The sequence below is a fragment of the Chrysochloris asiatica genome, unplaced genomic scaffold, assembly GCF_000296735.1.
Source record: "Chrysochloris asiatica unplaced genomic scaffold, ChrAsi1.0 scaffold00049, whole genome shotgun sequence".
Taxonomy (NCBI): domain Eukaryota; kingdom Metazoa; phylum Chordata; class Mammalia; order Afrosoricida; family Chrysochloridae; genus Chrysochloris; species Chrysochloris asiatica.
In genome coordinates this window covers 8,239,812-8,258,849 of record NW_006408567.1, presented here as the reverse complement: position 1 = coordinate 8,258,849, position 19,038 = coordinate 8,239,812, and the positions used below count along the sequence as shown (strand labels likewise).

The 19,038-nt window shown below is 40.7% G+C and overlaps 1 protein-coding gene across 1 annotated transcript in view; it reads right to left on the bottom strand.

Moving 5' to 3' along the window:
- The window catches only part of LOC102831598 (hormonally up-regulated neu tumor-associated kinase-like), a 197,372-nt gene that overhangs the window by 54,483 nt on the left and 123,851 nt on the right, over positions 1-19,038 (bottom strand). The window contains exon 8 of the mRNA XM_006862597.1: positions 12,923-13,058. Within this exon, the coding sequence (XP_006862659.1) occupies positions 12,923-13,058 (136 nt within the window). The remainder of the gene's footprint in view (positions 1-12,922; positions 13,059-19,038) is intronic.

Here is a 19,038-nt window from a genome sequence, read left to right as displayed (position 1 = left end):
TTTAAAATAACAACAACAAAAATGAGCTAAAATGAATAGAGGGAAAATGCTGTTAACTGTAGGTAAATGGAGGGGATTATAACCATTGTAATGAAACAAGGTGTATGATTTGTCGAATGTAAAACTGATGATCTGCCCTGTGAACTTTCGCTCAATTCACAATAAAAACAATTTTTTAAAAACCAAACAATTAAAAATAACCCTGTGGAGCCACAGTTCTACTCTGACACACGGGGGATTACTACAAATTAGAATTCACTCAACAACAACTGGTTTCTTGTCAACAAAACGCAGTCATGAATACTTCAGAGAAAAGTCAATTCTCTCATTCTTGTGTTTCTCACCCATAAATTGTAGATAATAATAGCTGTCCTTCACAGGTTGTTAGGTCCAAATGAACTAAACCACAGAAAGCATCAAATGATGTGCCTGGCATAGATAAAGTGTTCAACAAAAGTGATCTTTGTTTTGTCACTAAACTTTAAAAAACACATTGACAGGAAGGCAGTCTGACAGTTTTCTTATGAAGCTAAACATGACTTACCACACAACCCAACAATCATGCTCCTAGATATTTACATAAAGGAATTGATAATTTAGGTTGGTACAAAACCTGCACATGAATGTTTATAGCAGCCTGATTTATAATTGCTCAAAATTGCAAGGAACAAGAGATCCTTCAATTGTGGGAGATCTATTTCCAAGGTTGGTGGCTCAAACCTACCAGCTGCTCCTCGGAAACAGGGTCACTAGGAGTGGGAACCGACTCAAGGGCACTTAACAACATCAACATGCTAATGCAAGGAGCCCTGGTAGTGCTGTGGGTTAAGAATTGGGCTGCTAATCTCAAGATCAGCAGTTTAAAGCCAGTGGTCACCCCTCTGAAGACAGATGAGGCTCCCATAGAGATTTATAATCTCAGAAACCCTATATAGGGTTGCTATGAATTAGAATCTACTTCATGACAGTGGGTTTGCTTTTTTTCTTTCTTTTTTGGTTTATGTTAACAGTTGAAGCCCTGTTGGCATGGTGCTTAAAATGCTCAGCTACAACTTGAAAGGTCAGCAGTTTGAACCCAGCAGCTGCTCTGAGGGCAAAGATAAGACAGTATGCGTCCATAAAGATTTATGACCTCAGAAATCCTGCAGAGCAGTTCTGCTGTCCTGTAGGATCTCCAGGAGTTGGAATCAACTTCATGCAAAGGATTTGGTTGGAGGTTTGTTGAGTGATATGGAGTGGAGTGGAAGATATGCTAATATAGTCCTAGCAGATTTTAAAAGGGAAATTAGAGTGACTGTTTTGATCCCTCTCCCCTAGAGCTCTCATACATGTTTAGTAACTGAATAAAGGGAAACCTGGTCTCTCTGACCTTTCAGAAGTATGTAAGAATATCAAGGGGGCAATGTGGAATGCAGTTTATAAACCTCTGTAATCCCAGAGAATTAGAAGACATCCCAAAACATGTTCAGAATTTCCTGATGTAGCTTTTGAAATATGGCCTAGGAGTTTTCTAGGTTTTCAGTAATAGGCATGGGACCTCAGGAATCAGCGATAGTTTTAAAGAGACAGTGATGAGACAATGGGATGAGGGAAGGCAACAGCAAACACAACTAGGATTTTTCTAGAAGAAAGAAAAAGGGTGAGTCATTATTGAGGTGGAAGAAACCCAGAAGATACTAGATAGTGAGGAAAATGCTGCTGTTAAGGAAATATGTGTTGAAATCCCAATATAGCTGTGCTTGTATCCCCATTTGGCAATAGAGGTTTCCTTGTTAAGTTAACGAGGACATATCAGTGTAGAATGTAGAATGTGTCTTAAACTAATGACTTTTGAAATACATAAAGAGGAGCACACACAGGCAACAGGCAAACACAACCGGGGGGGGGTGGGGGAGAGAGGACAGATGTCATGTTGTCATGTGGTAATCTCCAAGGACGCAAGGACCCAAGGAACATTGGGGCTATGGAAGCTGAGACAAGTACCCATCCCCAGAACCAATAGAGACAGACAGCCTCCTCATAAAGTCAGTTCCCTGAATTCAGGCTTCTAACCTCCTAAACTATGAGAAAATAGATCTCTTTACAACTTCCCATCCACTTCCATATTTATGTTAAAGCAGCACTAAGACACTAAGTCATCTGGTGTCAAAGAAAAGAAAGAGGTGGTATCGAAGGGCAGCTGGAAGGAGAGGGAATGGGGCCCCATGGAATATCAATTTGGAATCTTGGGAAGTAAATTAGATGTCAAATGGTGATCCGGATATTTTGTCTGAGACACACAGATATTCTCTGGAGAAGAAGCTGGAGTATCACCTGCTAGCCCAGAGATGAAACAGATAGCGCCATTGGTCCCTGGAGAAGCGAGCTAATAAAACACAAGGGACTGAGCAATCCACAAAGCCACACCAGCACATAGGGGATCGGAGTTCTCTTTCTCACATAGGGTGTGGACAGGGGCCTCGGGAAACAATCCTTTTTATACCAGAGGGCAGCTGCACACCTTGCTTCCTTCTATGTGGCTCTTCAAGAAAGAAAATGCCTTGGAAACATTAAAAAATAATTCTCTCCCTAAAAGCAATATCCTTTCACGATTCAGACCAAGTTTCCATGCAACTTCTGATGTAAGGTCTAGTGGGAAGAGATTTGCTATGGATTAAATTGTACTCCCAAAACCATGTATTGAATTTCTGACCCTTGTATCTGTACCAAACAAGGAGTGATTCTGTTGGGAAATAAGGATTTTCTTTCATGATGCTAAAGAGATCATAGAGATCAGTGTAGAACAGATCCTAATATGAATCACTTGAGATATTCAGAAAACTAGACACAGAGACACACATACAGGGAAGACAGACACCATACAAGTCAAGGAACTCAGGAATGCCTGGGGCTGCTGACAAGTAAGAAATGACATGGCTCAAACCCTGACTTGGACTTTTGACTGTGAGAAAATAAATTTCTCTTCTTTAAAGCCACCCTCTTGTATTTCTGTTTCAGCAGCACTAGATAACAAGATCCATCCATATCCATTTGTGATAGCTCAAACTTCACTATTGCTCCATTAAATGGTTTGTGTTTAGCAAGAAATACTTTCTTGTGGATCTTCCTTCTGTCCCTTTCCTCCTTTCTGCTCTTCAACTTTAAATAAACATGCTAGCTAACAACAACAACGAACTCTTAGATTTCATCATGGAAAAAAATCTCAGAAGCTAAGCAAGGCTCTTTCTTAGAAGTTGAAAGACCTGTGACTTCCAGCAAGATGGCAGATGAAGCAGGCATGCTATACAGAGTATACAACAAATGAAAGGGACCAAATGAAACGGGTAACAGAGGACAATTCTGGAACCGTGAGCTTCAGAGGAAAGTCTAGAGAAGTGGCTGGAATACCTACTGGGAGGAGAAGCTGAGCAGAGGTGCCAGATGTGATGTGGCCATCTTGAACTTTTTCAGACAACTTTGGAAAGACACACAGATGGCCATCTGAAGGCCCAGATTCACAAGGAGGATGGAAAATGTAGGATTCCTTCTTGTTTCTCACACTTACCTGGATAACAGAGGTGAGGTCAGTCCCACCCTCATTTACCCAATGATCTGAGCCACACAGTTTGAGCCTGTGTGAGGCAAGGTGCCCATTGCACTACCTTGGTACCTGGATTCAGGAGGGCTCTACTCAAGATCTACAGAATGCATAGAGCCTCCAGTCCAGAATTAGAAAGGCAGGAAAGTTCATAATCAGCTGCCCAATGGTTCTGACAAACACTGAGACTAGCAACCTGAAGTGCTTCCATGAACTACTTCTAGACAACATAGACGACACCCAGGCCTATAGGATCTCCATCTAGAGTGGGGAGCTCAGCTGTTGTTACATCCCTTCTCCACTCACAGCATGAATTACTTGACCAGCAGGAGCGACCATCACCCCCCAACCCCCTTGAGTTTTCTACTCTCTGGGTTCAACAACTGCATTGATTGTTTGGTTTCTTTCTTTCTTTATTCTTTCTTCTCCTCCCCTTCCCTTGATTTTTATCCTTTCTAGCTCTATTTTTGTTTTTAATTCTTTTCTTTTGTTTCTCATTTCCACCCTCTTCTCCTTTTTTCCCCTTGATTTTCTTTACTACTCTCTACTCTCTTTCTCATTCATCTTCCTTCCCTCTGCTTTTTAGTGTTTTTTCTCTTCCTTTTATTCTTTCTCTCTCCTATTTTTCTCTTGTATAGCTCTACTTTCCTGTGCCTCTTTTCTCTTTTTAGTTTTTTTTTTTCTTGTTGCTGTCAATTTTTATTTTCTCTCCTTTATTATATTCTGCTTACAGTTGTTTGCTTATTTGTTTTCCCCTCTTGTCCCACCTGATGTTGTTGTTGTTGTTAAATGTTGTCTAGTTGCTTCCAACTCAAAGACCCTGTATAGGGTTTCTAAGGAGCAACTAGTGGGTTTGAACTGTTGACCTTATAGTTCACAGTCCAGTGCTGAGCCTACAGTGCCACACCAGAAATCCACCTGATAGGTGACAGCAACTGTATCCATACAGCTCAGTCACAACTGTTCCCTCTGAAGCTCCACCCACTGGGCAAGAGCCAATACCAGCTCCTGTACCACCTGATCAATGATAGACGTTATCCAACATCAGCCAAACCCACCTACACTGAGCTGCACGAATGGTGAAAGGAAAACGGTGCGCACGTTTCCATTCTCTAATCACACCAAACAGGAGATCGTTGTTGAAAGCTGAAGAAAAGACCAACATGCAATTGTCAATGAAATACAAATACAATGACATCACAAAGTCTCAGAGATAACAGAAGATTTTAGCTCACACAAAGAAACAAGAGAGAGTAGCTCGAACAAATGACCAAAATACAGAGCCAAGCAACATTTCTGAGGAAGAAAAGGTAATGGAATTATCTGAGAAAGAATTCAAAAGAATGATATTTAGGTACCTTCAATAGATTGACAGAAAGATCAAGGAAAGTAAGGAGAAAACAGAAAAAAAAAAAAAATTAGAAGAATTTAGTACAATACCATGGGAACAGACAGACAAAATAAATGCAATTTTCTAACAATACAAAATGTGCAAATAAGAATCCAGATAATTAATACTAAGGTCTCAGAAATGGGTACTATATTGAAGGAAGGAGTAGATTTCATTCAATGCAAGTCTGAATTAGCAACCTTGAAGGTAAATATCTCAAAACTAGTAAGCTAGAAGAATCTGAAAAAGGAATGAAAAAAATTAGAGAAAATTCTGAGATTTATGTGGAAAACCATAAAAAGGAATTCCAAAACAGAAAGAGACAATAAAAAGCATGGAGAATATTGTTAAAGAGCTGCTGGAAAAAAACATCATGAAAGATGAAAAGATAACCATTTAAGAAGCTCAACAAACTCCAAACAAGACAGGACCCCAAAGTAAATCACCAAAACATAATCAAACTTTCCAAAACCAAAGACAAGGAAAAAAAATCCTAAGAGTAGCTTGGGAAAAACAACAAGTTACCTACAAGGAGAATCAATAAGACTAAGCTCTGATTTCTCAGTAGAAACCAGCAGACAAGAAAACAGTTGGACAAATATTGTACGAAACCACTAAGTCTTGGTGTGGTGCTGTGGGTTAATGCACTGGACTGCAAAGTCATTTGAACCACAAGGTTGGCAGTTCAATCTCACCAGCCACTCCTTGGAAACCCTAAACTGAGTCGCTATGGGTGGGAACTGACTTGATAGCATGTAACAACAATTGTTATTAAATTTTAACATAGATCTACTTGCTAAAAGAAACTTTCCATGGTGGGAGGGAAGGAAAAATTATTCATGTGTTGTTGTTGTTGTTAAATGCTGTCAAGTCAGTTCCTCGTGTTAACTTGGGTGATGGAGAAGGCAATATACAACAAGAGGGAGGTTGGCACAGGAAAGATGAAGGTAGTGGAAGACACAGGGAGAAGTGCATAAGTTAAAGTGAATAGAGTGAACAGAAAAAATACTGTTAACTCATGGTACATGGAAGAGAGTGTAATCATTGTAATGACACAAAGTGATTTGCTGAAGGTTCTGTAAACCTTCACTCAATTCATAATAAAAAGTTTTGTTTTGTTTTTTCAAAAATAGACATTTGGCACTAAAAAAAAAAGACTGAAGTTGTCAAAGACTTCACTTTGCTTGGATCCACTATCAACACTGATGGAAGCAGCAGTCAAGAAATCAAACGACGTATTGCATTAGGCAAATCTGCTGCACAAGACCTTTTTAAAGTGTTCAAGAGCAAAGATATCAGTTTGAGGACTAAAGGGTGCTTCACTCAAGCCATTGTATTTTCAATCACGTCATATGCATGTGAAAGTTGGACAATGAATAAGGAAGACCCTAGAAGAATTGATGCATTTGAACTATGGTGCTGAAGAATATTGAAAGTACCACAGACTGCCAGAAGAACAAACAATTCTGTGCTGTAAAAAGTACAGCCATTCAGAATGCTCCTTAGAAGTCAGGATGGCAAAACTTCATCTCTCATATTTCAGATATGCTATCAGGTGGGATTAGTCCGTGGAGATGGACATCATGCTTGGTAGAGTAGAGGGTCAGTGAAAAAGAGGAAGACCTCTAATGAGATGGATTGGCACAGTGGCAGCGTCAATGGGCTCAAGTTTAACAATTGTGAGGATGGCAAAGAGCTGGGCAGTGTTACATTTTGTTATGCACAGGGTCGCTATGAGTCGGAGCCAACTTGAGATGAAAAGGGCAGTATTTACCCAAAGCAAACTTCAGAGGGGTTAGGAAAGAAGGAGGAATGGAAACAGGAAACACAGGGAGGAAGTGGGATAAGTGAGGTTACATTGATGGGATTGTAAACAAAATGAAACAAAATGTGTACGAGTTGTTGAATGTAAAACTGATGATCTACAATTCACAACATTAAAAAAAAAAAAAAAAAAAGTTGAAAAGCCCTAAACTTTTCCAAAGAAGGTATTTATGTCTGTTCCCCACCTCCTTCTCCTTTCCATTCTTCACATTTGAGGAGGGTCTGATAGGAGTAAAAAGAAGCCTGGTGGCACTGTGGGTTAAGCACTTGGCTGTTAACTGCAAGGTCAGTGGCTCAAACCTACCAGCAGCTCCAAGGGAGATAGATGAGGTTATCTGTTGCTGTAAAGCCCCTTGGAAACTCTGAAGAATAGTTCTATGTTGCCCTGTTGTTGTTGTTAAGTGCTGTCAAGTCAGTTCCAACCCATGCTGACCCTGTATAGGGTTTCCAAGGAGCGGCTGGTGAGCTTGACACAACAGTCTTGTAGTTCAAACTGACTTTGCAGTACATTAACCCACAGCACCATACCCGGACTCCTACTTTGTCCTATAGGGTCATTATCAGCTGGAAGTGATTGGATGACAGTGAGTAGGATGGGACAAAATACTATCCTTCTGATGTGGTGCTGTGGGATAAAACACTGGACTCCTTGGAAACCACCAACCTTGAACCACCGACCTTGCAGTTCAAACCAAATTTAGATGGATTCTAAACGTAATCACTTCTGAGCTACAAAAGTAGCAAAATGTACACAAAGACACACACAGGGAAAAGAGGACGACAGAGAGCAGAGACAGATGTCCCTGCAAGGATTGCTGGAAGCTACTGAATGCAGAAATAGACAAGAGTCATGCCCTGAATTCTGACTTACACTCTAGTCTCCTAGAGAGTGTAAGAAAATAAAGTTCTGTTCTTTAAAGGTGTCTACTTGTGGCATTTATGTTTTGGCAACACATAGCTAAAAGTGTTCATCAACAGATAAGTAGACAGACAAAATGTTGTAGAGACATATTATTATTCAGCCACAAAGACAAGTGAAACTTTGATATGTGCTAGAAAATGTATGAAGCTTGAAGACATGCTATGTGAAATAATTCAGACACAAAAGGACAGATATTGATTGTATGATCCAACTTACATCAAGCAAACATATAGAAACAGAAAGTAGATTAGATATTACCAGAGGCTGGTGGGAGAAGGAAATGGAAAGTTAATGTTTAATAGGTATGGAATTTCTGTTTAGAGCGATGAAATGTTTTGAAAGTAAACAGTGGTGAAGGATGGAGAAAAGGTATGCCTGCATCAAAGATATGTTTAATGAGCGTATGTGTCACTCTGAGTTCACGTTTATCATTTAGCATTAAGAAAGACTCACTGCTCCTGGATAGTTTTTGGTTTTGAGTTTAAAATCTCAAAGTTCATTGGAGATTATATATATGTTGCTGTTAAGTGCTATCAAGTTGATTCCAACTTCATGGGAGCAGAAAGTCTCATTTTTCTCATATATGGTGGTAGTTAAGAGTTTGGTTGCTAATGGAAAGATCAAGGGTTCAAACCCACAAGCTGCCCTATAGGAGAAAGATGTGGAAGTCTGTTTACATAAATATTGTTGTTGTTGTATACCATCAAGTCGGTTCAGACTCAGAGAAATCCTGTGTATATGGTATGGTGCTGAGGCGCATTCTCTCCTCAGAAACCCTATACAGGGTCGCCATCGATCAGAATCAACTCAATGGCACTTAACAACAACAAATATATGTATATTTGCTGTTATGTGCTGTGGAGTCGGTTCCGACTCATAGCGACCCTGTACAGGGTTTCCAAGCCTATAAATCTTTAAGGGAGCAGAAAGCCTCACCTTTCTCACACGGAACAGCTGATAGTTTCAAACTGCTAACCATGAGATTAGCAGCCCGATTCATAACCACTACGCTATCAGAGTTCCATATATATATATATATATAGTTGTTGTTAAGTGCTGTCAAGTTGATTCCAACCTATAATGTCCCTGTATAGGGTTTCCGAGGAGCGACTGGTGAGCTTGAACCACTGACCTTGCAGTTCACACAGCTTTGCAGTCTGGCACATTAACCCACAGCACCTCACCAGGATTCTCTCCCACCCTCTTCTCTATATATATACACAAACACACACACACCAGTCATCTGGAATGAAAAGAAAAGAATGATTTTAAGGATGTTTTTCATGGTCTTAAATATAATGAATGCTGAAAATTTAAAAATACTCAATAAATAGTGCAGCATTTCCCATTGACATGATTAATTCTGGTTTCACTAGAAGAAGGAGGGTCCTAGAGTTCCATTTGTGGAAAGATCTGTTTTTTCCCAGGGTTTCCTTGAATGACAGGCTGGTTTTCTTCCAAAGTCAGCCTCAGAAATCTTAGAACCAGGCCTTGGCTGCCAGAGTTCAAAACCTCTGGGAGAAGACTTGCTTTTGCTTTTGCTTTTGAAAGTGAACACTTCATTCTGTTGTTTCAGAGCAATGAAAACAGAAGACGTTTTATAATAACAGCGCCTGACCTGGAGAGAAAAATGGTTCCATTTCTACTCTTTTTAAACAGCTTCTTAAATTTTCTTTGGGTTTTCCATTTCCAATTTGGCCAGCCAAGTTGTGGGCACATAGAACCCTAATTCTTATCACAAACACAACGCCCAAAGCAGTGGAAAATTAATCTCTTAAAGAAGGTTCTGAAGTTTCATATTGTCTCCAAAATTAATAGTAATTAGATTGCTCACCCACCATGCTTTTGTATATGCTATACCCTTTGCAAGCAAAATTTCCTTTCCTTGGACTTCCAGCAAAATGGCGGACTAGGCAGATGCACTACACAGACCCTGTACAACGAAGATACTACGAGAGACCAAATGAAACAGACACAGATGAAAATCCGGGAATCCTGACAAGGTTAGAGAACTATACTGAGAAGAAGAAGCTAAGCAGGGAAGCTAGACAGGGAGACTGACTGGTAAACAGCCAGCCAGACACGGCGCAGCCATCTTGAGAGCAGCTTTGGCAACAGAAGGTGGTGTAGTAGAGCTGATCCCTTCATTTTCCCCAGGCCATACCTCTGGTCACCTCTCACCCTGATCCACTCCCAGCTCAGACCCTGCCCTTCAAGAGTTCAGAGTCACATGGTTGGAAAGCATGCAAGCATGAGGTGTGGGGCCAGCTGTGCTGCTTTGGTGTCTGGGTTCAGGCAGACTCAGCTCCAAACCTATAGAATCTCCAGCCACCAGACCAGCATTTTAACCATTCACCCTGCCCCCAGCTGCTCTATGGTCCTAAAAGACACTGAAACCAGCTTCATAAAAAGCCTCCAAACATTACTTCTGGATTGAATGCCCTGAATATAGATAAGGAAGCCAATACGAACTCCATGTAGAGCCAGGAACTCTCCTATTACATCCCTCCCACACCCATCTCTTGAAGTCCTTGGTTTGCAGGAGTTCCGAAAGGTTTCTCCTCTCCAGGTCCAACAGCTAAACTGTTTTCTTATTTTGGGTTTTGGTTTTTACCTTTCCTTGTTTCATTGTTTTTGTCTGTTTATTCTTTCTCCTCTGCCTTCATTTCTTTCCATTACCTTGACTTTTATCTATCTCCTCTATTGTCCTTTTTTTTCTTCTATTCTCATTTCTCCTTTTCTTTTTTTCCCCTTTGATCTTTCTTTATAACTCTCTACTCTCTCTTTTCATCTTCCCTGTCCCTGGTTTTTCTAAATGTTTTCTTCTTCTTTCTTTTATTTCCTCTCAGATTTCTCTTCTATGGCTCTATTTTCCTGTCCATCTTCTTTTTTTAGTTATTCTTAAGTGTTGTTTTTTTGGGGTTTTTTAATTCCTTCTTCTTGTATTTCCTCTCTTACTTCTCTATATTTCCATTTTCCTGTTACTCTTATGTTTTTATAGCTCATAATATTCTTTTTTTATTGGTTGCTGCCCATTTTTTGTTTTCACTTTATTATTTTCTCTTTTGTTTGTTTATTCTCTTTTGTTTTCTTGTGTGCGTGTGTATATGTGTGGAGGGGTGTTCTTTTTCCCATCGAACAGGAGACAGCAACTGTGCTGATACAGCCCAGCCACAGCCTTACCGTCTGCAGCTACTCCTGCTGGGGAAGAACCACAGCTCCCATACCACCTGATCAATGATAGCAGCCAACACCAGCCAAACCCACACTATATGAGGTCCATGAATGGTAAACAAAAACAGTGTACATGCTTTCATTCTCTAACTACACCCACAGGAGATAGTTGATGAGAGCCTGAGAACACACCAACATACAATCATCAATTAAATACAACTACGACAACCCACTGCACTGGAAACAACAGACAATTTTAGCTCACAGAAGAAACAAGAGAGGATGGTTCAGACCAAGATGCAGAGAGAGAAAATGTTTCTGAGGAAGAAAAGTAATGGAACTAACTGAAAAAGAATTCCAAAGAATGATAATTAGGTACCTTCAAAGGATCGATAGAAATGTTGAGGAAAGTAAGGAGAACACAGTAAAAACTTTAGAAGAACTCAGGAAAACACTACAACAGTAAACAGACAAAATAAATGCAAAGTTTGGAAAATACAACACAAAACCTGCAATGAGAAATTCAGAAAATTAATATTAAGATCTCAGAAATGGACAACACATTGAAAGGGAAAAGGAGTAGATCTGAAGGAATGGGAACCCGTATTAGTGAGCTTGAAGAAATCTCTCGATACTAGCAAGCTAGAAGAACAATCAGAAAAAAAAAGAAAAATCTGAAGAAAGCCTAGGAGTTATATCGAACACCATAAAAAAGAACAACTTATGGGTGATTGGAATTTCAGATCAAGAAAAGACAATAAAAGCACAGAAAAAAATTGCCAAAGAATTGTTGAAAGAAAACTTCCCTAACATTATGAAAGACGAGAAGCTCAATGAAACCCAAACAGGATAGACCCCAAAAGAAAATCACCAAGACAGATCATAAAGTCTCCAAAACCAAAGATAAGTAAGGAATCCTGAGAGCAGTTTGGGAAAAATGAAAAGTTATCCACAAAGGACTTTGACTTTTCAGTAGAGATCATAAAAGCAAGAAGGCAATGGGATGACATATACAACACTCTGAAAGAAAAAAATTGCCGAACAAGAGTCATACAGCCTGCAAAACTGTTCTTAAAAGACGAAGGTGAAATCAGGACATTTCCTGATAAACAGAAATTAAATGAAATTTGTAATAAGTCCAACTTAAAAAGTGCGAAAGTGTGTTCTTTGGACTGAAAAACAACAACAGCAGACAACAACCTGAGATTACCATACATGACAACCCCACCCATACCAACAAGATTTCTACCTTCACCCAGTTCTCATTCCAATTGTAGAGACCGACAATAAACAGATTAACAACAAAGAAATTATAAGCAGTGATGGATATCATAAAGGAAATTAAAGGAGGAAAGGACAGAGTTATGGGGAGTCCCTATGATGAGGAACTCAGAGACAGCCTTCCTGCAGTGGTGACCTCTGAATTAAAACTGGAATCTGGGAGTGGGTGGGCCACTGAAGAGCTGGGAAATATCATGCCCAGGCAAAGGGAATAGCAAATGCAAAGATTAGAGGAGACCGTAAGCCAAATGGAAACCTTGTGGCTGAGGAACCAGGAGCAGTGGGTGGAATGGTATGAATGAAGTGGGAGAGGTGGGCAGACGGCACATCCCACAAGGACGTTGACCCTGCACCAAGGTAGGATTTTATTCAAAGATGGCTATTCCAGCGCCAAGGCAAGGTTTCATTCTGATTGCAATGAAAAGTTCTAGAAGGATCTTCAGCAAGCAAGGAACATGAATTGATCCATGAAATCAAATTATGAACTCCTTGATTGCAAAGGTTTTGTTTTCTTGTGCCCGCACCCCACCCTACCCATTGTGCCAAAATGAATTTTGATAAAGGTCACTCAGCAAGTGTGGGCAGAAATGACAAGGCAGAGAAGGAATGGAAAATCCCCCAAAGAGTCTTTATTATGTATCCCGGGGCCTAGACTAGAATACATCTTCACCAAATATTCAAACATCATTTCATAAGAAAGTGACAGTGGAGTCAACAGGAGGGACATTTCACTTTTAAAAATTCAGTAACTCACATGGACCAGACATCGATTTTGGGACCATATTTCTTCCGGGCAAGCAGTTCAGGTGCTGCGTAGGCGGGGCTACCACACTGTGTGCTGAAAGGGTCCGAGTAACCCAGGACGCCCGCACAGTTGCTCAAACCAAAGTCTGCAGAAAGAGGGAGGACAAAACCAACTCTGAGTTAGGAAATTCAGAAATTAAGACAAAGGGGGACAAAAATCAGGAAAGAAAACATTCTCACTGGGGCTATCACATAATTTTTCATCCAAAGAAAAACCAACCGAGGCAGCAGCTGCAAATCATAACCCCTGGATATGAGTCTCAAGACAAAAAAGAAAGGAAAGATGTCGGGCCACGACTTCCTTGCTTAGCAGGAAACATTTTACAGCAGACCTCACGGTAAAACCCAGCTAGTGCCAAAGTATGCTGAATAAATGTATATTTCTATCAAACCTTGCAAATGAGTCATCCAGGTAAAGGAATGGCTTTGCTTTCTAGGACTAAGGCAAGAAGAGAAAAGCATGCAGGGAGTTCGGCATCTGCATTCATGCGTCTAAGAGGCCAAGTGAAAGGAAGGTTGGTTTTTGGTGGCTGGTGTTCCTGTCACCACGGTGATCCCATGCCTTATTAGTTAACCATTTTCATTTTGAGCAAGTCTCTTAAAAATTCCCCCAATCCTTGCAGTACAAATGGTGATTTAAACATGAAAAGAAGAAGAAGAAAAGGTTCAATAATTTACATATTGCTGTCAAATCTATTGCAACTCACGGCAACACTATGTGTTAGAGTAGAACTGCACTCCTATAGGCTGTGAGGAAATCTTTACAGAAGTAAATGGTCAATCCTGTCTTCCATGGCGACATTGGGTGGGTTCAAGCCACCACCCTATAGGTTTAATGTTATTTGTTGTTGAGTGCCATCGAGTCGGTTCTGACCCAGAGTGACCCTATATAGAGTTTCCAAGGAGCGGCTGGTAAGCTTGAACTGCCGACCTGTGCATTAACCCACAGTGCCACACGAGGACTCTGGTTTAAACTCAGGTTTAATGGGCAAGTGCAAATCATTTGTACCACCCAGGGGCCTTCCCAACAATTTGTTCCGACTCATAACAACCCTGTATAGGATTTCTGAGGCAGTAAATCATTATAGAAACAGAAGGCCTCAACTTTCTCTGGTGGAATGGCTAGTGGCCTTTATGATTCATGGTGGTGGTGGCGATGTGCCATGGAGTCGGTTCCGACTCATAGTGACCCTGTATAAGGGTTTCTGAGGCTGTAAATCTTTACGGGAGCAGAAAGCCTCATCTTTCTCCCACGAAACAGCTGGTAGTTTCGAACTGCCGACCTTGCGTTTCACAGCCCAATTCATAACCACTACGCTACCAGGGCTCCTTAGTCCAGTGCTTACCCTACAGCGCCACACCAGGACTCTCCCAACAACTTGTTGTTACCTTGTTAAGTGCTGTCGAGTAGGCAAATGTAAAGATTAGAGGAGACAGCAACCCATAGTGACCCTGTATAGGGTTTCGAAGGGGTGGCTGGTGAGCTTGAATTGCCAACTTTGCAGTTCAAGGCAACTTTGAAATCCAGCACATCAGCCCACAGCACCACACCCGGACTCTTCCAACAACTAAGACAACACTAAATAAGTTTAGAAAACTCATGCTGGAAAGATAGCAATGTGAGAGCATTGTTTTATTCTTACATGGTTTAAGTCCACTGGGAAGGAGGAAAGCCCCCCTGCATCTAACCATTCTACCTTTTGTGACTTGTTTACTTGTGATCTTAAAGATAGTGCAGCTCATTAGCGAGGTGTTAGTGGTATGCTCTCATCTGACCCTTCCCCTCTATCTTTGTTGATCTCAGACTTAAGATCAAGATACATCCTTTGAACTTCAATGTAAATATTACAGTCCTGTGCCCCAAAGAGACTTTCAGGCCACAAGACTCAGACAGGAAGACGCTGGATCAGAAACTGCTTCCAAGTTTTGAAAGAAAACCTCACACTCAATTGGCAAGATCAAATTTCATAATTGTCTTTTCTACAGCACTCTAACACGTTTCTATCTGCAAAACAGAGCATCTGTTAAAGCTTTAGGAAAGTGTAGAAAAGGGGTAACACAGGAAAGGGTTGAGCTTTGAGTCCAAGAAGTTGCTCACATGACACAGATCAATATACCATTCCAAAACAATCTCCCATCAGTCCTTGGGTCATGAAATAACTTTTCCAAAACAGAGCTGCACAGAAGCAGAGCTCTGAAAACTCTCTACCACTTTGCTTGTTGTTGTTAGGTGCCATTGAGCCAGTTCTGACTCATAGCAACATTATGCACAACAGAACAAAACACTGCCCTGTCCTGTACCATCCTCACAGTTGCCAGTGTGCCTGAGTCCATTACTGCTGGCACTGTGCCAATCCATCTCATGTGGGGGTCTTCCTCTTTTTTGCTAACCCTCTACTTTACTTAGCATGATGTTCTTCTCCAGGGACTAGTCACTCCTGATAATATGTCAGAAGTATGAGAGATGAAGTCTCACCATCCTGGTTTCTAAGGATCATTCTGGATGTACTTCTGCCAACAAAGATTTGTTTGTTCTTCTAGCAGTCCATGGTACTTTTAATATTCTCCAACGCCATTACTCAAATGCATCTTCTAGGGTCTTCCTTACTCACTGTACAACTTTTACATGCAGATAAAACTACTGAAAATACCATGGCTTAGGTCAGGCGCACCTCAGTTCTCAAACTGATATCTTTGCTCTTGAATACTTTAAAGAAGTCTTGTACAACAGATTTGCCTAATGCAATATGTCATTTGATTCCTTGACTGCCGCTTCCATCAATGTTGATTGTAGTGGTGGTTTTGCGCTGTGGAGTCAGTTCCGACTCACAGTGACCTTGGATAGGGTTTCTGAGGCTATATAATCTTTATAGGAGCAGAAAGCCTCATCTTTCTCCTTCAGAATAGCAGGTAGTTTCAAATTGCTGACCTTGAGATTAGCAGCCCAACTCGTAACCACTATGCTACTAGAGTTCCTTGTTGTTGTTGTTAAGTGCCATAGAGTCAGTTCCGACCTATAGGTATAGGGTTTCAGAGGAGCAGCTGGTGCAGTTCAAACCAACTTTGCATTCAAGCGTATTAACCCACAGCACCACACCAGAAGTCCTTTGGTCCAAACAAAATGAAGTCTTTGGCAACTTCAATCTTTTCTTCATTTATCATGTTATTCATTTATCAAGTAGTGAGGATTTCTGTTCTCTTTACATTGAGGTGCAACATATAATGAAAGATGTGATCTTTCCACATCAGTAAGTATTTTAAGACCTCTTTGCTTTCAGCAAGCAAGGTTGTATCATCTGCATATCGCAGGTTGTTAATGAGTCTTCCTCAAAGATTGTGATTCCATATTCTTCTTCATATAATCCAGTTTTTCAGATTATTTGCTTCCCTTTTGCTTTTCTAACTCCAGGTTTTTGCACATTTCATTATAATATTTGACTTGGTCTTTTCAAATTGCCCTTTGAAATTACTTGTTCAGCTCTTTGACTTCCTCATTTCTTCCACTTGCTATAGCATGTCCACACTGGAGAGCAAGTTTCAGAGTCTCTTCTAACATCCATTTTGGTCTTTTTCTTCTTTCTTGACTTCTTAATGGCCTTTTGCTTTCTTCCTGTATGATGTTCTTGATGTTCATCCCACAGCTCTTCTGGTCTTTGTTCATATCTGTTCTTCAGATGATTTCTAATTAGCTACTACCCACAGTCACCAGTTCGAAACTACCAGCTGTTCCACAGGAGAAAGATGAGGCTTTCTGCTACTGTAAAGATTTACAGCCTCGGAAACCCTGTATAGGGTCGCTATGAGTCGGAACCGACTCCACAGCAAATAACAACAACAACAACTGCTCTGAAAATAACCTGAAGTCTGCAGCCTGGCAGGTGAAAAATCAGAACATACAACAGTGGTTGGGAAACCAACTAAATACACGCTGTGCTCAACATTTAACTCCTACTTTGTTTTTATTTTTGTTTTGTTTTCTTCATTTTATTATGGTAAAACATACATAACAAAATCAGTCACCATTTTATCCAGGTTTATGATTTAGGACTTAAAATTCTTGCTGATGAAGATCAAAGACCACAGTATTCAGTATGGGTTGCAACTCAATGTAAAGAAAACAAAAATCCTCACTATTGGATCAATAAACAACATCCATATCAATGGAGAAAAGACCAAAGTTGTCAGAGACTTCATTTTGTTTAAATCACTCATCAACACTCATGATAACAGCAGTCAAGAAATCAAACAATGCATTTGCAATAGGCATATCTGCTGCACAAGACCTCTTTAACGTGTTGAAGAGTGAAGATGTCAGTTTGAGGACTACCGTGCGCCTGACACAAGCTATTGTATTCTCAATAACCTCATATGCATGCGAAAGCTGGACAGTGAATAAGGAAAACTGTAGAAAAATTGATGCATTTGAGTTATGGTATTGGAGGAGAATATTTAAAGTACTGACAAAACAAGAAATAGATCTGTGTTAGAAGAAGTATAGCCAGAGTTCTCCTTGGAAGCCAGAAGGCCAGACTTCTTCTCTCATACTTTGGACATGTCAGGAGGGACCAGTCCCGGAGAAGGATATCATGTTTGGTAAAGTGGAGGGTTAGAGAAAAAGAGGAAGACCCCCGGAGGGTTAGAGAAAAAGAGGAAGACCCCCAGTGAGATGGATTGGCACAGCAGTGGAAGCGATAGGTTCAGGTATAGTGATGATTGTGAGGTCGTCTCAGGACCTGACAGTGTTTCATTCTGCTGTGCGTAGGATTGCTATGAGTCAGAACCAACTCCATGGCACCTAACAACAACAACAGCATGAGTACAATTCAGTTAATTAATCATATTCATCATGTTGTTCAATTGCCACCACCATCAATTTCTAAACTTTTTTCTTTCAACACCCTGGTGGCACAGTGGTTAAATACTTGGCTGCTAACTGAAAGATTAGTGATTAGAACCCATCACCACTCCACAAAAGGGAAAATCTGATGAGCTGCTCTTATAAAAGATTACTCATTGCCGCCAAGTCAGTTCCAGCTCATAGCAACCCGACAAAACAGAGCAGAACTGCCCCAAAGGGGTTCCAGCACCATACATGTCTACAGAAGCAGACTGCCACCTCTTCCTCCATGAAGCTGTTGTGGGTTCGAACCTTATGAGCCAACAGAGCTCCCCCTTAAGGATTACAGTCAAGAAAAACCCTAAGTGACAGTTCTATTGGGGTCACTATGAGTAGGAATAGACTGGATGGTGTACAATAATGAAACAGAAAGTCTGATGAGTATATTATTTATTTAGAGGAGCATTTTAAGGAAAGCCTCATAAATAGTCATGTTATGGACCCCACTCCTCATAGGAGTATCAGAAGATTCAATGTTAGACTTGTTCTTGTTGTTCAGTGCCATCGAGTCGGTTCTGACTCACAGCGACCCTTTGTAGGGTTTCCAACAAGCAGCTTGTGGGTCTGAACTGCTGACCTTGTGTTCATAGTCCAGTGCTGATCCTACAGGGCCACACCAGGAGTCCTCAGACTAAAGCAAAAGACTCCATTCCTAATCTAAATGGGGAACTCGTTAACAACAGAGATCAACTTCCTTCAGTTCCTTCCTCAACTCCAGACTAGTCTAAAAGATGTGCTGTTTAGCAGAGAAGGCCCAGAGATAACAGAAAGAGACCACCCCTACTGCTCCCAGGCAAATCTGGAAATGCAAATCTCTTCCCTTATCTTAAGTGCAGTTTACAGAAGACAAATCAGGGAAGGCTGGGGAGTGGAGGAGATAAAAATCTGCATTTTAACTGGCTTATGTTGACCTAGCCAAAGGGGTTTAATTTAATACACCATAGAGAAAGATCTAATCTGTTTCATACTCATGATTTTAAGTATTACATTTCACACACACACACACATATGCTGTTAAGTGCCACGGAGTTAATTCTGACCCTGTACGGGTTTCCAAGGAGCAGATGGTGGGTTTGAACCATTGACCTTGTAGTTTTCGGTCCAATGCTTATCCCATAGTGCCACACCAGGAGTACAATATTGTTGCTGTTGTTGTTGTTGTTGTTGTT